Source organism: Panthera uncia (genome assembly GCF_023721935.1).
Source record: "Panthera uncia isolate 11264 chromosome E2 unlocalized genomic scaffold, Puncia_PCG_1.0 HiC_scaffold_19, whole genome shotgun sequence".
NCBI classification, from domain to species: domain Eukaryota; kingdom Metazoa; phylum Chordata; class Mammalia; order Carnivora; family Felidae; genus Panthera; species Panthera uncia.
In genome coordinates this window covers 1,219,008-1,243,542 of record NW_026057588.1, presented here as the reverse complement: position 1 = coordinate 1,243,542, position 24,535 = coordinate 1,219,008, and the positions used below count along the sequence as shown (strand labels likewise).

The 24,535-nt window shown below is 38.9% G+C and overlaps 1 protein-coding gene across 1 annotated transcript in view; it reads left to right on the top strand.

Moving 5' to 3' along the window:
* LOC125916078 (uncharacterized) overlaps positions 1-24,535 on the top strand; it is a 53,026-nt gene that overhangs the window by 6,883 nt on the left and 21,608 nt on the right. Inside the window, 4 exon segments of the mRNA XM_049622248.1 lie at positions 1,007-1,160; positions 2,690-4,076; positions 4,078-4,100; positions 4,103-4,312. Coding sequence (XP_049478205.1) covers positions 1,007-1,160; positions 2,690-4,076; positions 4,078-4,100; positions 4,103-4,312 — 1,774 coding nt within the window.

Sequence of the window (24,535 nt, the reverse complement as noted above, 5' to 3'; positions counted from 1 at the left end):
ATCACATATCTACTAAGGGTCTAGAACTTAGAATGTATGAAGAACTTATACAAATCAACAACCAAAACACAAAAACCCAACTTATAAGTGGTCGAAGCATTTTAATAGACATTTCTCCATACAAGATACACAAATGAAACAAGCACATGAAGAGATGTTTGATGAAAGTAGTCATTAATAAAATGCAAAATCAAAACCACAATGAGATACCATTTCACACCCAATAGGATGATTATTGTAAAAGAACAACAACAACAACAAAGTGTTGGTAAAGATGTGGAGAATGTAGACTCATGACACATTACTGTGAAAAGGGTGTAGGTGTTGTGGAAAAGACTGTGGCAGATTCTTAAAAAATTAACCATGTGACCCAGTAATTCCACTCCTAGGAAATAACCAAAAGAATTGAAAACAGGTATGCAAACACTTACTTGTACTACAAAGTTCATGGCAAGTTACTAATATTAGCCAAAGGTGATAACAACCAAATGCCCATCAGTAGTTGAGTGAATATGGTCTAGTCCTGCAGTGGAATACTCTGTATCCAGAAGAAAGGAAATGTACCGCTGATACACACTATATCATGGATGAACCTCAAACATTATTCTAAGTGAAAGAAGGCAGATGCAAAAGGTCACATTTTTGACGCCATTCCATTTACATGAAAAGATCCAAAATTGGTAAATCCATAGAGACAAACCATTCATTAGTGGTTGCCATGGACTGGGGAATAGGAAGCACCTGCTTAATGGGTAAAGGATTTCGGGCTGATAAAAATGTTTTGGATCTAGACAGAGGTGATGTTTGTGAGTGCACTAAATGCCCCCGAATGGTACTTTTAAAAATGCTAATTTTATGTTAAGTGTAACTTGCTCAAAATTATATTGCATGGATCAAAGAGCACTCACTCCAGCTAAGTCAGTCTTTACACATCTGTGCTTCTCTTGTTTTGTGTCAAATAAGAACACTTTCCCTGTCCACTTGGTGAAATGTGTTTTCCTTTCAGGGGTGGTTGACATTCAGGGATGTGGCCATAGAATTCTCTCAGGAGGAGTGGGAGTGCCTGGACCCTGCTCAGAGGGCCTTGTACAGGGACGTGATGTTGGAGAACTACAGGAACCTGGTCTCCCTGGGTGAGGATAACTTCTCTCCAGAAGTTGGTAATTAACTTTTTATGTCTTTGCATTTTCTATTGAGAGCCCCTGACGTGATCATAAGAGTTTCAAATCCCTATTCTTAAGAGAATGATTGCAGCTGTTTTGATTGAGAATGGAAAGGCATCATAATGTGGCAGATGGACTCTAACTTCCCTTTTCTTCAGAAATTCTGCATTCCTGCTTGTTTAGGTATTTGCAGAACATTAGTAGTCAGAAAAGCTTAAGGTAGGGAACTGGTGATGAAGAGCACTGGGCGTTATATGTAAGTGACGAATCACTAAATTCTGCTCCTGAAACCAATATTACACTATATATTAACTAAGTAGAATTTAAATTAAAAAAATCTGGGAGTTGGGAGAATAGGATTTAAAACCCTTAAATTCTTAGCAAAGTCAAATTTCACTGACATCTTTAAAGATAAGGCTCAGAGACAATAAGGTTATTGAAAGTTGGGGAAAAGAAGGAAACCTTATGGTGAATTTTCATAAATAACTGTTTCTGTGGTTTTGCACTTGTGCTTTTGGTTCAGTAGTTCTTGGAAGAGAACCAGTATTCTGCATACCTAAAATAATCCTTAAGCATTCAGGCAGTCAGTTAACTTGTTTTGACCTTTTCCAAGGTCAGGCGTTTAACTTACAGCACAATCATATTCCCTTAGATGTGCAAGCACAAGCAGCATTCCCACATTGCCCGTTACTCCTTGTGTTTCACTCTTGCTTTTCTGAATCCAGGTCCTGGCCTTTCCTCAGATTTTTCATTGAGCTAAACAGACTATACTGGTATCTCCTGGTATATTAATTTTGAGCACCAAAGCACCTCAGTGTCCACATGTCCTGCCCCTCCCCACACTGTAGAAAGACCCCTATTCATAAACAGTACAGATTGCTCAGGAGAGCAGCTTGATTTGGTGTTTAATAATAATGTGTGTTTAATAGTGTATGAGGATATGATGAAGGAAACAAGGTCTTTTAACAAATCCGTATATTACAATCTAAAAATTGATCTAGCAGGTTAAGTTAATAAGTAACCACATTTACAGAAAATAATATTCTCTGGAATTCTAAACAATTCTTCCTTGAGAACTAAAGACAGAATTTACATTCCATAAGGAACACACAGTAGGAAAAATGAAAGATATGTTGAGAATCACTGAATTATGAAATACCGTGTTCAGGTAAACACATTTTTATAAAGATTAAGAATTAAGGAAGATAGACATCTGTATGATTTCATGCACAGTTATATAATAGCCAGTGTATGGATGAGCTAATTATGAAGTTTCATTTCATTATCCAGTTACATGGGCAAAAAATATGTATAGTGTATAATGTGTGTTTGGAAAAATTACCTTAAAATTAGAGAAATTATTGATATGGAAACATTTATAAAAAGAAAACTTACAAACATTGTATATTACAATATTGTTTGAATACCATACTTGAGAAACTTCCTGTGTTCAGTATAAAGTATTATTTTGGTGTGTAATTATGTAATTTAGTATAAAAGGTTTATCTTCCATCTCTATTTGATAGGAATCCCTTCTGATGGATTTGCAATCAAGGAATTATCACCAACAGAGGACATTAATAAAGGCGAATTTTACCACTTAGTGATATTGGAGAGAAATGAAAGTTATGGAATCAAGGATTTTGATCTCCAGGAATCCTGCGAAAATATGCATGAGTTTGAGAGTCAGTGGGGATATGATGCAAGAAATTACAAAGAAGTGCCTTTGACCCATAACAAAAATCTCACTTGTAGAAAAGACCAGCAACTTAATCAGTCCTCAGTTACTCTTCCTGAAAAGCAGAGTGTTTCTGTAAGAAATAATGCGTACCAGTATTTCATGGATGATGAGCCATTTATGAGGAATTTGCTAAAAATGGACAATAACAGAAGTGGTGCTGGAAACCAGTACATAAACTGCATGGAAAATAGAATTGGATTAAGTCTGCAGGCACATCTGGCTGAACTGCAGAGATTTCACAATGAGGAGAAAATGTGTGACTGTAATCCGACTGAGAAGTCTGTCAACAGTGGTTCCTCAGTCTCACCACTTCAAAGAATTCCTCCCAGTACCAAAAACATTTGGAACAAATACAGGAAGGTTTTTAAGTATCCTTTGTTACCTGCACAATACAGGAAAGCATACACTAGAGGAATTTCTTACAAATGTAATGACTGTGGGAAGGCTTTTAGCAAAAGTGCCAACCTCATGAGTCATGAGAGAATTCATTCTGGACAGAGACCTTACAAATGTAATGACTGTGGCAAAGCTTTTACGGACCGTTCAAATCTTATTCATCATAGAAAAATCCATACTGGAGAGAAACCTCACAAATGTAACGAGTGTGGCAAAGCATTTACCCAATTTGGAAACCTTGCTAGGCATCAGAAAACACACACTGGAGAGAAACCACACAAATGTAATGTGTGTGACAAAGCTTTTACTCGAAGTTCAAGCCTTATGGCACATCAGAGAATTCATACAGGAGAAAAACCTTATAAATGTAATAAATGTGATAAGGCTTTTATCAAACATTCACACCTTTGGGGTCATGAGAGAACTCATACTGGGGAGAAACCTTACAAATGTAGTGAGTGTGGCAAAGCCTTTGCTGAGCGTTCACATCTTACTCAACATAGAAAAATCCATACTGGAGAGAAACCTTACAAATGTAAGGAGTGTGGCAAAGCATTTACCCAATTTGCAAATCTTACTAGGCATCAGAAAACACACACTGGGGAGAAACCATACAAATGTAATGTGTGTGACAAGGCTTTTACCGAAAGTACAAGCCTTATGAGACATCAGAGAATTCATACAGGAGAAAAACCTTATAAATGTAATAAATGTGATAAGACTTTTAGTAAACGTTCAGACCTTTGGGGTCATGAGAGGACTCATAGTGGAGAGAAACAAATGTAACGAGTGTGGCAAAGCCTGTACGAGCATCTTGCTCAGCATAAGAAAATCCATACTGGAGAGAAACCTTATGAATGTAATGAGTGTGGCAAAGCTTTTACGAGGCATCAGAAAATACATGTGAAAAGAAAGTATAAACTATATCATGTGTGGTGGTGCTTTTATTCAAAGTTTAAGCTTTGGGTGTCATGGAAGAACTCAAAGTGGAAAGAAACCTTACAGATAAAATAAGCAAGTGATCAAGACTTACTCAACATCAGAGATTCCATCCTGGAGAGGAACCATGTGAAACTAATGTATGTGGCAATGCTTGTAACCAGGGCTCACATCTCACCTGATATCAGAATATAAATCTCTGAAAGCACACAAATGGAATGTATGGCAAGGCTTATCCAAAGATTATACCTTGTGGAACATAATTCTTTCTGGAGAGAAATCTTACAAATGTAATGAGTGTGATCAGACTTTTAAAAATGTACAACTTTGGGGAGGGGATTAAAATAGGCAAATGGGATTAAGAGGTACAGACTTCCAGTAATTAAAAAAATGTGTGGTCTTGAAAGAATTCACATGAAAATCATACAAATGTGTCAAGATATTTACCTCAGGAAACACAGAATTTATACTGGACAGAAACATTACATGTGTAATGAAGGTGATAATTGTTTAGCCAATTCTCAGTGGACTACAATACGAAAATTCACACTAGGGGGAACTAGGTCTGTTTGGAGGATTAGCCAATCTTAGGTGTTAAATTCCACAGAAAATTAAAATTATTTAATGTGTTTCAATGGAATAAGTATATCTATAGAAAGACCTAATCATCTTCTGTTTAAATTTTTTTAAGATTTTATTTTCCTGTCTACACCCAATGTGGAGCTCAAACTCACATCCCCAAGATGAAGTCCCATGTTGTTCTGACTGAGCCAGAAAGACACCCCTATAGCTGTTTTTTACTCAATTATTTGAGGTTTCTTGAGGCTACGTTATTATTGATGACTCATAACCTCAAGTTTGGAATCCACTGATGTTATACTCTTACTAAATACATTTCACTTGTCAACCATGGTGGTCTCAGAGAAAGCATGGGTAAGGTTAAAGGAACCTATTTCATTAGGTGGTGCTTAGTCATAGCTATATACCCTGGAAAAATAGGATGCTAATTTTAAGATACATTATAGTATAAATCTGAGACAATGGGAAGTGTTAGGGAATAGATCTAAAACTATTATCTAATTTTCCATGTTTTCTATGGTCACGAGTATTTCTCTAGATTTGTTGATATGATTGAGAGCCTTTGTTGATTATTATAGGAAAGGATTACTCTGTCAGATCATCATGAAACGGTAGGTTGGGAAATTGAAAGAATTACAGTTTCATGTGGCAATGATAGGTTACTAGGGATGGCATTTGGATAGAGAAAATGGAGGGGGAATGATGGTCTCTCCCTCTTTTGAAAGGTAATAGTTGTATTTCATGGATGAATAAAAATTACTCTTATTTTTGGAAACTGAAGAGAAAGTTGTAGAGAACATTTTAATCAAAAGAACCAAAGTAGGCGTGCATAGGTGGCTCAGTAGGTTGTGTCTGACTCAATTTCAGCTCAAGGTTTTGGGATCAACCTCTACATTGGGCTCTCTGCTGAGTGTAGATCCTGCTTAAGATTCTCTCTCTCAGCCCCTCTTGCCTACTCATGCTCTCTCTAAAAAATAAAAAAATAAAAAAAGAAAAACGCAAAAGTAGTATGCTTGTGAAGGTCTCAAATTTGGCCACTGAAATTGCATTTTGATACCATTTGATTTAGGATATCCTATTTCTCATATCTAAGTAACTAAAATATGAGTATGAGCTTTTGTGTAACCCTAAGTAAATCATGTGCCTTTTATTAGCCCAGGTGCATCACACTTCACTGGGGCATTTCATAATGAACACTAATAATACATCCTTGTGCTCTCTAGGTTGAATGTCATCCACAACATTTTTTTTTCATGTTAGATTCAAACCTACAGTTTTGGAAATACATATTCATAAGTTGAATTTGAGTTACATACTCCATAGTATATCTCATATTATTTTTGTGGCTGTAGTGAAAATACCATAGCAATGCAATCTCAAACTCTCACCCTCTAAAGTCTGCCTCCTATTCATGAATATACTCCATATGATTATATTTCTGCACGCTTTTGTGCTGAAATGAGGCCCATGTGTTGTACCATTAACATTAAATGAAAGAAAAGTAGCAGGCATATGAAAAGTATTGGGAAATAGAAAAATTAAGAAGTAAGGGTAAAGATACTGTAAGAAGTCAGAAGAAGTAAGAAGATACTGTAAGAAGTAAGGATAAAGGCACAATCTATATTTTGTGCTGGAGTACTCAGGGAATAATTTGAAAAGATAAATCTTCATGAGTTTACTCTCAAGAATGAGCAACACAATGGGAATCTTGTTTGATAACTAGAAATCTCACATATTTACCCTCTAAAACATTTTTTTGCTTTTGTTTGCATTTGTGCTTACTCCACTGGGACAGGATGTTCGGATGTCAAGAATGATGACTCCGTTCACTCAAGTGTTCGGAGAATGTTGGTTATATAATGACGCTTTCTCGGGAGAGCAGGGCAGACTTCTCAAGTTCTGAAAATGGCTAGAGAAAGCAGGCAATGGTGACTACTTTGTTACGATGCATCCTGTGTGGGGCCAGGGTGATGGTACTCATTGACACTGTGAACTTAGAACTGCTGCGAAGGGAAGGGCCTCTCGGGCTTTATTATTAGCTTGCCCTGCCCAGATGAGCGGAATTAGTAAGAGGTAATGACGCTTCACGGGTACCATTAGTCGGGCATCAAGAGTAGAGTCAGACTCTTCAGTATAAAACTGAATGTTTACTTCTGACTGTCTTGGTTGGGAAAGACCACGATCTTCCTCATGCTAACTACCAACTTCTTTTTCCTGATGCACACATACCGTCCACTGCACAATATGGTTGTGGAAAATGGTTGTGAAATACTGTTTAGACAAATTACCAAAGATATTTTTAGACTTGTGATGTCATGATTTTCTATTAAGTTACAGTCTAATATTAATACAGACTCAGAAGTGAGAGAATATTTCCCAACTACAAGCCTTTTATAGATCTCTCACTTTAAGGGAGAATGGAATGAATGGAATCTCAAAATCAGTCCTTCCATTTTTCTACCGAGATACTAGACAGGGAGTGCCTGGGTGGCTCAGTTGGCTAAGCATTCAACTCTTGATTTTTGTCTCAGGACATGATCTCATGGTTCGTGGGATGGAGTCCCAGGTCTTACTCCACACTGAGCATGGAAAAATGAACAAACTTTAAACAACTTTTTAAAAAGGTACTAGAATCAGAATATCTGTGATGAAACTTGGCAAATTAGTTTTACATTCGGGTAAATAAAATCAACTTAAATTCAAAGGAAATCTATAAGAAAACACTGAGGACTAATAACTTTTGACTTATTTGGAACACATATCATACTGGTCATGGGTTGCATGCAATATTATACTCTCCGGATAAAGAACAAAGTCTGCTGATAAAATCTCTCTCATCCCACAGTTATCCTTGACTACCTTGTCATTTAATATTAATAACAGGTATATTTAAATTTGGTCTGTGAAATGTTTACCATCTTTTTCTTTTACCTTCTGTTATTTAGGTGTGACTATGTAGTTTGAAAAGTCCCCAGTATCTTTAATTAATTAGTTAATTAATTTATTTAAAAGAGTACATGCAAGTAGGGGACTGGGGCAGAGGAATCTTAAGCAGGCTCCATGCTCACTGCAGAGCTGACACAGGTCTCAATCCCACAACCCTGGGATGTTGCCCTGAACCAAAATCAAGAGTCTGACGCTTGACTGAGCCACCTCACTGCCCCTCTCATATCCTTATCAAAATTACATTATTAAAATGTGTAGCTAATTGGGAAAAACCTCCCAGGATTATTTCCATGTAAATGAGACAAAACCTAATAAAAAAAAGGCCTTTGCCCCTCCCCATTCATCCTTCTTGGTCCTACAGCGGCCATCCTGCTGTAAGGAGAGAGAGTGCTGAGTGCTAAGGGAGGTGGAACAGGCAGAGAACTGCCCAGGAGACCTGTCCCATCCCAACCTGCATCCCTGGGCTTCCTGTTATGTGAGAATGATAAACCACCTAGTTGTTTCAGCCACTGATTTCCAGGAGGACTATCACAAATAAGAACTGTCCTACCTGACCAATGAGATTAATATTTGTATTGAGAGTAGAATGGAGCATTTGAGAGGGAATCTTGAATTTAACATTTTGTAGCTGCTACCAAAAGACTGAGGGGGAGGAGCCAAGATGGCAGAACAGCATGGAAGTTTTTTGTGTGTCTCACTTCCGTGAAATACAGCCAGACCAACACTAAACCATGCTGCACACCTAGAAAACTGATCTGAGGATTAACACAACAATGTACAACCTGAACCTCAGAATTCAGCAGGTACGCAGTGTGGAGAGGTGAACTTGGGGAGAGAGAAGCTGCGGAGGGCAGGGAGCCGCTTTTGCATGTGGAGAGGATGGAGACAGGAGGGGAGAATACTGGAAAAGCACCACTCCCCAAAAGCAGAGGGAGAGAAAGTGGACAATTGGAAACAGCCACAGTAACTGAAGTAAAAAGGGAGGAAGGAGAAGGGAGAGGGTTTAAATTCCATTAAGACTGTAAACAGGCAGAGCGCAGAGTCTGCAACTCTGCAGCATGATACCTAGTGGTGCCCTGGTGGGAAGGGTGAATCTCCAGGAGCAGAGTGGGGTCTGGGAGGAGTTTGGGCCACATGAAGAGAAGTGGTTCCACTGATGGGAGGACATTTGGTAGAGGCTGTGAGGCCACCTGGGCCCAGCAGACCCCAGACAATGGCCGCATTCACTGATGCTGGACAAGGTCATTAAGGGTGAAGCCTGGTGCCAGATGTGTGCTGTGATTTTCCATTATCCCTGAAATGCTGCTGCTACACTGTCTCGTGAGCTTTTTCTGGGGCGGGCTGGCACCTGGCTGCAGTCTCTTGGCATGGGCAGCAGCATGGTCCTGTGAATGTTTCTGGGTGTGGCCAGCACCTGGCCATTGCTCGGTGAGACCCTCCACAAAGGGGCGGAACAGGTCAAAGCCACAGTCCCTCAGAAGTGGGAGGCTGGGGAAGGCAGCCACATCTGAGACAAAACTCAGGAGGGAGGTGCTGCCTGGGGCTTGGTCATGGACAGTGTGGAAACAGGCAGTGGACAGAAGCCAAAGACAAAGGACAGGTGGGTGATTGCTGACTGGGGAGAACAGAGTTCGATACTAGAGACTGGATAGCTGTGTGATGCCATTTTCACCGCTCCTGTGCATGCGCATATGCACCTACAAGCACCACAACCATCCACCCCAGTAGGCTAGCAGCGCCATCTAGAGGAGAAGGTAGCTGTTACTCTAAGCCCCGCCGAACTGAGCCAATCTCACTCTTCAAGAACATAAGTCTCACCACCTGTTTAGTTTATGGACTATAAAGCACTTCATAGTTTGACTTCTAGGGGAAAACAAAGTAATTTCAGTCATATTCCAGTCTGTTAGCTGGTCCAACTATTTAATTTTCTTTCTTTCTTTTTTCTCTTTTTCGTTTCTTTTCTTTTTCTTGAATACAGAAAGAGAAAAAATTCATTTTTATTTTGTATTTTTATTAAAAATATTTTCCTTAATTTTTTCTATGTTTTTTACTTTTCTGTAAATTTTTAAAAGTTCTATTTTACTTCCATCATTTCATTTAGTCTACTTCAGTGTATTCATTTTTTTCAAATTTTCAAACGATTTCTTTCTTTTTTTTTTCTTTCTATTTTCCCCCTTTTTACTCTAATCTATCAAGCCACTTTCAACACCCAGACCAAAACACAGCTAGGATCTGGCATCATTTATTTGATTTTTTTTCTGTGTGTTTGTTTTTAATTTTTAAATTTTAATATTTTAAAATTTTATTTTTTTAATTTTAATTTTTTCTACCTCATTAATTCCTTTTCTCCCTTCAAAATGTGGAAATGAAGGAATTCACCCCAAAAGAAAGAGCAGGAAGAAACGCCAGCCAGGGACTTAACCAACACAGACGCAATAAAGATGTCTGAACCATAATTTAGAATCACGATAATAAGAATACTAGTTGGAGTCAAAAATAGACTAGAATCCCTTTCAGTGGAGATAAAAGAAGTAAAAGCTAGTCAGGATGAAATAATAAATGCTATAACCGAGCTGCAATCTCGAATGGATGCCGTGGCAGCAAGGATGGATGAGGCAGAACAGAGAATCAATGATATAGAGGACAAAGTGATGGAGAATAATGAAGCAGAAAAAAAAGAGATTAAGTCAAAAGAGCAGGATTTAAGAATTAGAGAAATCAGTGACTCATTAAAAAGGAACAACATCAGAATCATAGGGGTTCCAGAAGAGGAAGAGAGAGAAATAGGGGTAGAAGAGTTATGTGAGCAAATCATAGTGGAAAACTTTCCTAACCTGAGGAAAGACACAGACATCAAAATCCAGGAAGCACAGAAGACTCCCATTAGATTGAACAACAACCAACCATCAACAAGGCATATCATAGTCAAATTCAAAAGATACTCAGGCAATGAGAGAATCATGAAAACAGCAAGGGAAAAAAGTCCTTAACCTACAAGGGAAGACAGATCAAGTTTGCAGAAGACCTATCCACAGAAACGTGGCAGGCCAGAAAGGAGTGGCAGAATATATACAATGTGCTGATTCAGAAAAATATGCAGCCAAGAACTCTCTACCCAGGAAGGCTGTCATTCAAAATGCCAGGAGAGATAAGTTTCCCAGACAAACAAAAACGAAAGGAGTTAGTGACCACTAAACCAGCCCTGCAAGAAATTTTAAGGGGGACTCTCTGAGGGGAGAAAAGATGAATACATACATACATACATACATACATACATACCAAAACCAACAAAGACTAGAAAGGACCAGAGAACACCACCAGAAACTCCAACTCTACAAGCAACATAGTGGCAATAAATTCATATCTTTCAGTACTCACTCTAAATGTCAATGGACTCAATGCTCCAATCAAAAGACATAGGGTAACAGAATGGATAAGAAAACAAGATCCATCTATATGCTGTTTACAAGAGACCCACTTTACATCTAAATACACCTTCAGATTGAAAGTAAGGGGATGGAGAACCATCTTTCATGCTAATAGTCAACAAAAGAAAGCCGGAGTAGCCATTCTTATATCAGACAATCTAGACTTTAAAATAGAGACTGTATCAAGAGATGAAGAAGGGCATTATATCATAATTAAGGGGTCTATCCACCAAGAAGACCTAACAATTGTAAACATTTATGCACCAAATGTGAGCACACCCAAATATATAAATCAATTAATCACAAACATAAACATAACATACATAAAGAACATAACACAATGTTAACACAAACATAAAGAAACTCATTGACAGTAATACCATAATAGTAGGAGACTTCAACACCCCACTCACAGCAATGGACAGATGATCTAATCGCAAAATCAACAAGGAAACAATGGCTATGAATGACACACTGGACCAGATGGACTTAATAGTTATATTCAGAACATTTCATCCTAAAGCAGCAGAACATGTTTCTTCTCCAGTGCACGTGGAACGTTCTCCAGAATAGACCACATAATGGGACACAAATCAGCCTTCAGCAAGTACAAAAAGATTGAAATCATACTGTGCATATTTTCAGACCACAACATGATGAAACTTGAAATCAAGCACAAGAAAAAATTTGGAAAGGTAACAAATACTTGGAGACAAAAGAACATCCTACTAAAGAATGAAGGGCCAACCAAGAAGCTAAGGAGGAAATTAAAAAGTATATGGAAGCCAATGAAAATGATAACACCACAACCCCAAACCTCTGGGACACAGCAAAGGCAGTCATAAGAGGAAACTATATAGCAATCCAGGCCCTCCTAAAGAAGGAAGAAAGATCTCAAATACACAACCTAGCCTTATGCCTTAAAGAGCTGGAAAAAGAACAGCAAATAAAACCCAAAACCAGCAGACGACAGGAAATAATAAAGATCAGAGCAGAAATTAATGCTATCGAAAAAACAACAACAAAAAAACAGTAGAACAGATCAATGAAACCAGGAGCTGGTTCTTTGAAAGAACTAACAAAATTGATAAACCCTAAGCCAGTTTGATCAAAAAGAAAAAGGAAAAGGACCCAAATAAATAAAATCCAGAATGAAAGAAAAGAGATCACAACCAACACAGCAGAAATAAAAACAATAATAAGAGAGTATTATGAGCAATTATATGCCAATAAAATAGACAATCTGAAAGAAATGGACAAATTGCTAGAAACATATACCAAACTGAAACAGGAAGAAATAGGAAATTTGAACAGACCCATAACCAGTAAAGAAATCGATTTAGTAATGGAAAATCTCCTAAAAAACAAGGGTCCAGGGCCAGATGGCTTTCCAGGGGAATTCTACCAAACATTTAAGGTAGAGTTAACACCTATTCTCTTGAAGCTGTTCCAAAAATAGAAATGGAAGGAAAACTTCCAAACTCTTTCTATGAGGCCAGTATTACCTTGATTCCAAAACCAGACAGAGACCCCACTAAAAAGGAGAACTACAGACCAATTTCCCTGATGAACATGGATACAAAAATCCTCAACAAGATATTACCCAACCAGCTCCAACAATACATTAAAAAAAGTATTCACCATGACCAAGTGGGATTTATACCTGAGAGGGAGGGCTGGTTCAATATCTGCAAAACAATTAACGTGATTCATCACATCAATAAAAGAAAGGACAAGAACCATATGATTCTCCCAATAGATGCAGAGAAACCATTCGACAAAATACAGCATCCTTTATTGATAAAAACTCTCAAGAAAGTAGGGATAGAAGGATCATACCTCGAGATCATAAAAGCCATATATGAATGACCCAACACTAATATCAATGGGGAAAAACTGAGAGCTTTCCCCCTAAGGTCAGGAATAAGACAGGGATGTCCACTCTTGCCACTCTTATTCAACATAGTATCGGAAGTCTTAGCCTCTGCAATCAGACAACACAAAGAAATAAAAGGCATCCAAATCAGCCAGGAGGAGGCCAAACTTTCACTCTTCACGGATGACATGCTACTCTATATGGAAAACCCAAAAGATTCCACCAAAAAACTGCTAGAACTGATTCATGAATTCAGGAAAGTTGCAGGATATAAAATCAATGCACAGAAATTGGTTGCATTCCTATTCACCAACAATGAAGCAAGAGAAAGAGAAATCAATGATTGATCCCCTTTACAAATGCACAAAAAACATAAAATACCTAGGAATACAGGTAACCAAAGAGGTGAAAACTCTATACTCTGAAAGCTATAGAAAGCTTATGAAAGAAATTGAAGAAGACACACACACAAAAAAAAAAAAAAATGGAAAAAGATTCCATGCTCCTGGATAGGAAGAACAAATATTGTTAAAATGTTGATACTACCCAAAGCAATCTACATATTCAATGCAATCTGTATCAAAATAACACCAGTATTCTTCACAGAGCTAGAACAAATAACCCTAAAATTTGTATGGAACCAGAAAAGACCCCGAATAGCCAAAGCAATCTTGAAAAAGAAAACCAAAGAAGGAGGCATCACAATCCCGGACTTCAAGCTATACTACAAAGCTGTAATCATCAAGACAGTATGGTACTGGCACAAGAACAGACACTCAGATCAATGGAACAGAATAGAGAACACAGAAATGGACCCAAAAACGTATGGCCAACTAAACTTTGACAAAGCAGGAAAGAATATCCAATGGAATAAAGACAGTCTCTTCAGCAAATGGTGCTGGGAAAACTGGACAGCAACATGCAGAAGAATTAACCTGGACCACTTTCCTATACCATACACAAAAATAAACTCAAAATGGATGAAATACCTCAATGTAAGACAGGAAGCCATCAAAATCCTCGAGGAGAAAGCAGGCAAAAACCACTCTGATCTTGGCCACAGCAACTTCTTACTCAACACGTCTTCAGAGGCAAGGGAAACAAAAGCAAAAATGAACTACTGGGACCTCATCAAAATAAAAACCTTCTGCACAAAGAAGGTAACAATCAGCAAAACTAAAAGGCAACTGATGGAATGGGAGATGATATTTGCAAACGACATATCAGATAAAGGGTTAGTATCCCAAATCTAAAAAGAACTTATCAAACTCCACACCCAAAAAACAAATAATCCAGTGAATAAATGGGCAAAAGACATGAATAGACACTTCTCCAAGGAAGACATCCAGATGGCCAACTGACACATGAAAAAATGCTCAACATAACTCATCATCAGGGAAATACAAATCAAAACCATCATGAGATACCACCTTACACCTGTCAGAATGGCTAACATGAACAACTCAGGCAACAACAGATGTTGGTGAGGATGCAGAGAAAGAGGATCTCTTTTGCATTGTTGGTGGGAATGCAAGCTGGTGCAGCCACTCTGGAAAACAGTATGGAGGTTCCTCAAAAAACTAAAAATAGAACTACCCTATGACCCAGCAATTGCACGACGAGGCATTTATGCACGGGATACAGGTGTGCTGTTTCGAAGGGACACATGCACCCCCATGTTTATAGCAGCACTATCAACAATAGTCAAAGTATGGAAAGAGCCCAAATGTCCATCGATGGATGAATGGATAAAGAAGATGTGGTATATATACACAATGGAGTATTACTCGGCAATCAAAAAGAATGAAATCTTGCCATTTGCAACTATGTGGATGGAACTGGAGGGTATTATGCTAAGTGAAATTAGTCAGAGAAAGACAAAAATAATATGACTTCACTCATGTGAGGACATTAAGAGACAAAATGGATGAACATAGGGAAGGGAGACAGGAATAATATAAAAACAGGGAGTGGGACAAAAGAGAAGAGACTCATATGTGGAGATCAAACTGAGGGTTGCTGGAGGGGTTGTGGGAGGGGGGATGGGCTAAATGGGTAAGGGGCATTAAGGAATCTATTCCTGAATTCATTGTTGCACTATATGCTAACAATTTGGATGTAAATTTTAAAAAATTAAAACTAAAATTAAAACAAAACAAAACAAATTTAATAACAAAATTCCCCAAAGGGCTTAAGATTGTATGTGATAGATCCAAAACCATGACCTGTTTGGAGAATGCACAGACCTATTTCTTTATGGCAGCCTTACCAGTAATGAGAGAATACAGCAGTGGGGTGGGGTAATGAATTAATGGAAAGATAGTAAATTCCATTTGTCAAAACTGTCTGAGGGATTTGATCCCAGTACTTATTAAGATATATACTTTTCCTGTTGTCTATCCCTGAAGCCAGCCAGTGGTTTATTGCTACTTCACTTAAGAACATGTATCAAGTAATATTTGGTGGGTATTTTACGCCTTAGTTGTTTCTTCAATGCCAATATCATCAAACAAATTTTTAACATCAAATGAGATACTGTACTTGCAAATTGAATACTAACAAAATTGCATATTTCATGTTTTCCTCAAGAGTACAAGACCTACTAACTCCCATTTATTCCTAGTCTTACTCCTCCAGTCGAGACCAATATTGTGTCACCATTGCCTAATATTTGACTACAAAATTGACTTTTCAGTATGTTTCATATCCCAATTTTATACTAACTTAGATGTCAAGATAATGTGACTATGTGTGAGGTTGGCAAACTTTTATGTAAGGAACATATAGTAAATATTTTATTCTTTGTAGGCCATACTGTTTCAGTTACTACTCTTCCAGTATGCTCTTACTGGGTCAAAAGTTCCTAAATATGAGTGTGGCTGCATTCCAGTTACACTTCACGTAAAAAACAGACGTTAGGCTGTTTTTGGCTCATGTTCTGTAGGTGGCAGACTCCTGATCTACACAAAGGAATTAAGAGCACTAGAATTAGTAACTAGTGGACTGTTTAAGAAACTAACAGTCTAGCATATATGTTTATAGCATATGTAAAAGAAACCTATACTAATGGTAGCACAGGGCAGGAGTGGAGAACTGGAAGTCCATGTGGAAAGGAAGGGTCAGATGCTCTATATGAAGAAATATAAACTCACGTGAAGGTATACTGTGGTCAGCTGTACTGAATAACCCCTAAAGCAAACACACAAAAAATAATTACAGGCAACACCATTGAACCAAAGAAAAGGATTTAAAACAAAATCATCTGTAAAAATTTACTTATTTCAAAGAAAACAGAAAGAGAGGGAATAGAGCAAAGGAGACATCATGAAAGCAATAGCAAGATAATGTAAATCTATATAACAATATCTGTAAAAGGACATAGTCTAAAGGCCCCATTGAAAAGCAAACATTGTCACTGGTTGTTTTTTTTGTTTTTTTTTTTTGTTTGTTTTTGTTTTTTTTTTTAGTTTTATTTATTTGAGAGAGAGAGGTTGAAAGAGAATCTCAAGTAGGCTCTGTGCTGTCAGTTTAGACCCCAACATTGGGCTCAATTTCAGGAGCCACGAGATCATGATCTGAGCTGAAATCAAGAGTCTTAAACCTATAACCATGTGAGCCAACCAGGCGCCCCTGACAATTGGATTTTTTAAAGACAGACAAAAATATATTTCCTAGGGGAAATTCCCTTCAAAAATTAAGGACACAAAGTAAAACCCTGGACAAAAGATAAACATAAATGCTATTAAAAATAGAGTAGCTATATTAAGATCAAAGTTAATTAAAGACCAAATAACATGACCAGGGAGAATGAAATCTATTTCATAATCACAAAGCGGTACATTTACCAGAATGATATCAGAATCCTAATTAATCCCTTGTTTTCACTACACACAAATACACAAATACTCCCCATATTCATGTCAGACACTAGAATCATGATGGACATCCCGTAGTTCACGAACACACACACACATACAGAAACATTACACACAGGTCCAAACACTTGCCTATGCGCTACATTCAAATCCACAGCCATTTACGTTTACACACTCACACTCATAGACTCCGTAGCAAACTCACATTTGTGCGTGCACTCATCAAATACAAGCACACACTCACATTTACACACACTCGCCTGTACTCCCGCATTGCCAGTTCTGTGTATGTAATTACATTCAAAGAGTCTGCATGCACATGTGTGTCTCGACAATGTCCTCACATGTTGGAAGAATACAGGCATCTCCTGACCTTGGATGCCTGAAAAATGGGGGGCACTTTCCACCTTTTTTTACTTCTTCCATCCCTGCAACAACCCTGAAAGGTGACATTTACCACATGCAGTATCTTAAACTGCTGTGAGCACTGCGGGGCGCCTGGGTGGCTCAGTCGGTTGAGCGTCCAACTTCAGCTCAGGTCACGATCTCGCGGTCTGTGAGTTCGAGCCCCACGTTGGCCTCTGGCTGATGGCTCAGAGCCTGGAGCCTGCTTCCGATTCTGTGTCTCCCTCTCTCTCTGCTCCTCCCCCGTTCATGCTCTGTCTTTCTCTGTCTCAAAAATAAATAAACGTTAAAAAAAAAAAGTTTAGGGGCGCCTGGGTGGCTCAGTCGGTTGAGCGTCCGACTTCGGCTCGGGTCACGATCTCACGGTATGTGGGTTCGAGCCCCGCGTCGGGCTCTGGGCTGATGGCTCAGAGCCTGGAGCTTGCTTCCAATTCTGTGTCTCCCTCTCTCTCTGCCCCTCCCCCGTTCATGCTGTGTCTCTCTCTGTCTCAAAAATAAATAAACGTTAAAAAAAAATAAAAAAAAAAATAAACTGCTGTGAGCACTGCAGGGGCAGGTGAATAGGGCATATTTGGAAGGTTACAGGTGTGTGATAGAGTAGGGTCCAAATGAGGCCAGAGGGAGGGGGTTATAGGCAGTGTGCAGAGAGCATGGGAGCACGGAGGAATAGATGGAAAACTCTTCAAAGGCATATGATGCCATAGTACTTGGTAAATATAGACAGATACAGAAAAGCAAGGGGGAAAGGCTAAAATGAACCCTGAAGTATGGGAACAGAGTCAGGGACATCAGTATGAGAGCAGTTAGCTGTAGGTAAGTAAATACAATGGGAAAGAGAAAACTAGATCTGTGTGAGGACAGGTAATTCCCAGGTCGTTCTACTCAGAGAGTCTAAGAGCAATGACATTCCAGTAGCAAGGACAACACTCAGCACCCACATCTTGGTTTCTAACACTGTTCTCAAAAAAAAAAAAAAAGACTCCTTGGAGTTATGGCTGATTCTGTGGCAGGAGCAGGGAAAATACAAGATGAGCCTGGGGGATCTTGTAGTGGCAGAATGTTAAGAGTAAGGAAGTAATAAAAAAAAAAATGGGGACATATCAAAGGGATGTAATAGGCAAACCTGAAAGAGCTCCTGCCTCCTGTTACCAAATCTCTGATACCAACTGGGTGTCCTTCAATTCAATATAATTCTGAATTTATCTGGTGTTAGTAGAGACCCCACAAGTTAAGGACAAAGTCCTGCCTGGGACTCCCCCCACTTCAGACACCAGTCACAAGTCAGGCATTCCCAAACCTCCCATGCATCTCCAGCCAACTACAAATTTAAGGCTTCCTCTGATCCCCTCTTGTTCAATATTTGCAGGTTAGACTCACAGAACTCGGAAAGTGCTATATGTGTGATAATCCTTGATAAAGTTATTTGGTATATTGGGACACAAAAAATGGAGGCCACCCCAGGTGCCCGACCCACATCACAAATCTAAACCAGCCTGCTCTTATGTGAAACATCAGCAAAGAAACCTAATATATACCAATCACAGACCTCTAACTCAGTTTCAGCTGGCCGACCTTATACTGGAAAATAGCAGTTCTGTTCTTCTAAGGAAATCCCTGACCTCCTAACCAAACATACTCTGTTTCTGCACTGCCTCTTCTAAAAGTCAATCTTGCCCCAAATCCATCAGAAAGAGCACTCCATTCCCTGCATGGGAGGCTCTGTCCTCCCCAAATCAAGGGTTGTCTTCCCTGGAATAAAAGACAGCAAACTCGTTACTAAATTGTTTTAGTTTTGTCATTTCACGTGTTATTGTAAAGGATAGCAATAAAGAGCCACATGAAGGCATCCACAGGGCAAAGTTTGGGAGGACTGCCCATACAGTAGCTTTTGTCCCCCACAAAGAAGCTCCCAGGAGCAACTCCAGGTGTTTAATCAGGGCTTCACTACCCAGACTTGGTTGATTAAATCATTGGCCACATGACTGAACTCAATCCCCAGTCAGCCTCCTTCCTCTCCCTAGGGGTTGGGCTGCTAAGCGTTTCCATCCAATCACATAGTTGGTCTTTCAGAGGTGTCCAGTCCCCCATTTTGAAGTTCTGTGGGGAACCCTTGCCCAGAGTTGCCTCCTTAGTGTAATAAGGACACGCCTACCACTTAGGAATTCTTAAAGGTTTCTGAAGCTCTGAGCCAGGAACCTGAGACAAAGACCAGGTGAGTGTGTGTGTGTGTGTTCATGTTTATTTTTGGGAGAAAGAGTGCATGCACGCACACAAGAGTGGGAGGGGCAGAGAGAGAGGGAGACACAGAATCCGAAGGAGTCTCCAGGTTCTGATCTATCAAAACAGAGCCCAATGGGGGGCTTGGACCCACAAGCTGTGAGACCATGACCTGAGCTGAAATTGAATGCTTCACTGATGGAGACACCCAGGCGCCCCCTGAGTGTACTTTATACCACAGCTTCCAATGACCAAAGCTTGAACAATCTAAGCAACTAAATAATTTGCAGAGCATTGAATTATAACACAAGGTATAAAATAAGTATAAATGAGTTCATGCTGATATGAGGAACCAATTGAATAAACACATAAATGAAGGAGAAGTGACACAGCTTCCACACAGAAGAATGGCAGATAATAAATGGGGCTACTTAGCCCTCCAGGATGTGGAGCTTAGTTCAACAGCACACCCCTACCCTCAAGTACCATCGTCCCCCACCGCCCCCTCACTTGACTGTGGGCTGTGTTTAGAGTTTCCCAAAGAATAGAGTATGGAAAGGCATGCATGGTAATTTTACAGTGGAGGAGTCTGGTGAACATGACCTTAACTAACTGATCATGTTTAACATCATCCAAGGTAACTCGTGTTAATTGCATGAAACCTCTCAGACTGTATGCCGTGATGAGATGTGATATTCTTCTCAAGAATCCATTAACGCAGTCTATTCAGGAGAACAACTTCAGGGGCGCTTGGGTGGCTCAGCTGGTCGAGCGACTGACTCTTGATTTCAGCTCAGGTCATGATCTCACAGTTAGTGGGATCAAGCTCCAGGTCAGGCTCTGCGCTGACCGCGTGGAGCCTGCTCAGGATTCTTTCTTTCCCTCTTTCTGCCCCCCTGTCCTCCCTATCAAATAAATAAACTTAAGGAAAAGAAAAAGAAAACATCTGAGAAATTCAACTTTAGAGGCATTCTAAAATGTGAGGGACCAGTACACCTCAAACGTGTGATGAAAAACAAGAAAGTGTGAGAACATGTCACTGAGCAGAGGAGACTGGGGGAGACAGGACAGTTCCATGTATGTGATATCCTGGGTTGGATGTTGATAGGGAAAAATGAACGTGTTAAAACAGGTGAAATGTAAATAAAGTCTGACTGTGACATACCGATGTTGGTTCCTTAGTTTTGACAAATGAACAATGATAAAGTTAAGATGGTAGTATTTAGGGTACTGGGTGAGCAACATTTTGGAACTCTCAATGTTATCTTTACAAATTTTCTGAAAATCTCAAGTTATTCCGAACTAAAATATTTATCTAAAAACACCTTGCAAGTGCTTATGATTTATTAACAATTAGATTAAAATATTTCTTTAAAAACATTTTTTAGAGTTTCGTTAGTTTAGAGAGAGAGAGAGAGAGAGAGAGAGAGAGAGAGAGAGAAAGGGGTGGAACAGAGACAGAGCTGTCAGCACAGAGCCAGATGTGGGGCTCAAACTCACAAACTGCGAGGTTGTGACCTGAGCCAAAGTCAGATGCCCAACTGACTGAGCCACCCAGGTGCCCCTGAAATCTTTATTCTTTAAATTTTTTATTTTTAATTAATCTCTACACCCAATAACGGGCTCAAAGTCACCATCTGGAGACTAAAAGACGCATACTCTACTGGCTGAGCCAGCCAGGCCCCCCTAAAATAGTTCTATGTTTTAGTTAATATCTTTGTTTCCTTTCAGTGCTGTCTATATTGCCCTGGTGGTGATTTCAAAAGTGATACTATCCCTTGTTAAACAAAATATGTTCATATACTCCACCTTCAAATTGCTACTCGTCTCCTGCACCAAGCCACCAAGCTTGATGAAATGGTCCTCCATAACCTCAAGCTGGAAAAGCAGAAGTCCATCTTGAAATCTCTTTCTCACCAACACAGCCAACTGCCATCAAGATTTAACACAGAACAGTCTACCTTGTAAACATCTCAAAAGTCATTCAGTCTTTTCCCACATACGCAATCTGTTTACTGGCTGCACCTGCACCCTTTCTAAAATTCAGCTGACAACTCTTCCTATGTTCCTCTTTGTCTTCCGCAGTTTACTCTTCAAACGTTGACCAGAAAATATTTTAATTAAAGCACTCATCTTGCTCCATAAATGTTATCATATTTCAAACATTCCCAATATCTCTTAGATATGAGGCATAATATTCACAACATAGCCTCCAAAGCCAATAATAAGTAAAACCTAGTTTTCCCTCCACCTTCACCCCAGGCCATTTGCATCAGAAATCAGGATTTACAATTCCACTCTCAGGTACATCTTGGGAAAATTTAATATCTCAATATGAAAGTTACACATCCAAAGATATTTCCAGTATGTTCACATTATTTCAGGACTGTTTTATGGAATCTTAACTTCTCCACTGTTGCCATTAATAAAAATACAACTATATAAGCACACACATATTAATTATAGAGGATTTCTTGTACCATGATCTTTATTATTTCATATCAGGCTGGTGTCAGTGGGTCTCATTCACCTCTCTCTCTGCATGGAAACTGGAACATATTTGTTCTTAACATTATTTGAGGTCTCAGGGCATCGATGGCTGAACTGGTGGAAGACTATTATATTTCCATGATGAGATGAGGGAATTATGTATTTCTTCCACAGCAGACACAGTACACACAGCCTGAATATGCTGGGGTCATGGTTCATGAGAACAAAAGGACTAATAGTTGAAAAACATGCAGTGATTAGTACAGTGATATTCACCAGCCACCAACTAGAATTATTCAAGAGAGCCAAGTAAACACAAATGATGGACAAAATGGCATAAAATGATACAAAGGTGGACACCAAAACAAGGATGCTTTGGGTGGCTCTGGTCTCACGGTCTCACTGGAGGGCTTGGTGGGGGACAGATTGCTCTTATGGATGCATTGGACCCTCTGTGCCAGTGAATAAGAAAAACCAAGGAGTTGCTGGGCAGGGTCATGTGTCCCAAAAACAAAATGTATGGAAAATATCATTGCTGCATCTAATGAGCCTGTGATCTTGTCTCTACACTGTGAAGCACAACAATATCCCAAATCACTTTTTTTGGATAATAGTTTTGTTGTTCCATTTACCAGCCATATAAATAGGAAAAAACATGTTTACCAACATGCAGAACACCCCCGCATAGGATACTGCAGGGGCCAATGTACTTTGGAGCTTTCACTTTAAGCTCTGCCCACCTGGAGTTCCCAGAGCTGATCGTCATGGCCTGGAAGGCACTCAAGGGGCAGGTGGAACAAAGGGACATACCTCTGGCCACTCCGTGAACATATAAAAGAACATAGCATCCATAACAAATGGTGAAATGTTTCAGCCCTAGAGCTGCCATGGTCTCTGGGATTCCTCTAGAGAGAATGGGCAAGGAGTTGGCTACACTCCGGTGCCTGAGAACCAACTTTGTGGATCTCTGCTCACATCCTCTGCAGCAAAGGGACATCTAATGATAGAAGAGTGAGAAATTGATCAGGATTCCAATGACTATCTGGGATAGGAAGATCACTGCTATATTCAAATGCACTGAAACCATTCTGTCATTGTCCAGAACTCAATATTCAAATTCACAGGCAGAGAGTTCTGCATTAAAGTATGAATTTCAGGCTACACTTTCATGGAAAATAAAATCTCACCTTATCTCTCCTGTTCCCTGAGAATGAACATCTAAACTATATTGTCTTTCGTTAAGAGATTTCCCAAGTTACATGTGTGTCTTTTAATAGCACTTACGATGTGTGGGTCACTGTTATTACTGCTTTCCCTATTGTAACTTATATAATATTCACAACCCTATGAGTTAGGAACTAACATTACTCTCATTCTGTGGATGAGGAGAATTTAGCCACGGGAAGTTAAATGACTCATCTAAATAGAAGTAGAATCAGGATTTGAACCTGGGTAGCCTAGTTTCAATGACATGAATGTTTCCTACTGTACTATACTATGCCAGGAAACTCGTCATGGGTATACACATACACATAGACACCTTCTCATATTTTAAATTTATTTTCCTTAATAAACCTGGTTTGATCATTGCCCACTTTTTTAAAGTGTTCTTTTTGACCAATATAGCTAAGGAGCAAAGTTTCAAAGGCTTTAATAAATTATAGATGCACTGAACAATTTTATATGAGCCAATCTGATTTATGTAATGTAGACCAAATGTCAGGATGGCAGCAGAAAACTCATTTCATTTTTTGCCTGGACCAAAGGTACAATGATATCCGTAAGAGAAATTATTGTGCAGAACTGCACTGTGTGCTAATATATGGGACATAAAACTCACATAGCGATAAAGCGTATTAGGGCAGAAAATATTAATCCTATTTAAATACATATTAATCAGTGTATGTTTGTTATTTTAGAATAAACAAACTGAAACTTGAACTAATATTTGATTTGAAAATGCAATTAAAGTATAATACAAACATGCAAAATGGAATTTGAAGACTTGGAATCTTGGGGATTTAATAAATTGAAAATCAAGAGAAGTGAGTAGTCAGTTGGGAATAGTATTGAAACGATTTTAAACCAGAAGAAATATAGCTTAATATTGCTTTTTTCCTTGATGAGATTATATTTTTAAATTAATCCATCATATTAAAATTAAATTAATATATAAAAATAAAGTCCTTAATCTTTTGCTCTTTAAAACCCTCTATAGTGACGTTAGCTTTTTCTTAAAGGACCTTTCCTTATTTTAGGAAAGAAGATTGTCTCACTGATCAAGAGACCACAGAGATTTTCAGTAGAGACATATTTACTCTCTCTATTTAGCGCATCATACTCAAGTTACAGAAGAATAAATTTCAGCAATTCCCATTCAGACAACTGTTTCTACTGTTTCTGCTGTATTTCAATTAGTTCCATCATACTCATTATCACACACACATGCCTTTAGAGAAATCACATTATTGGTCCTGAAA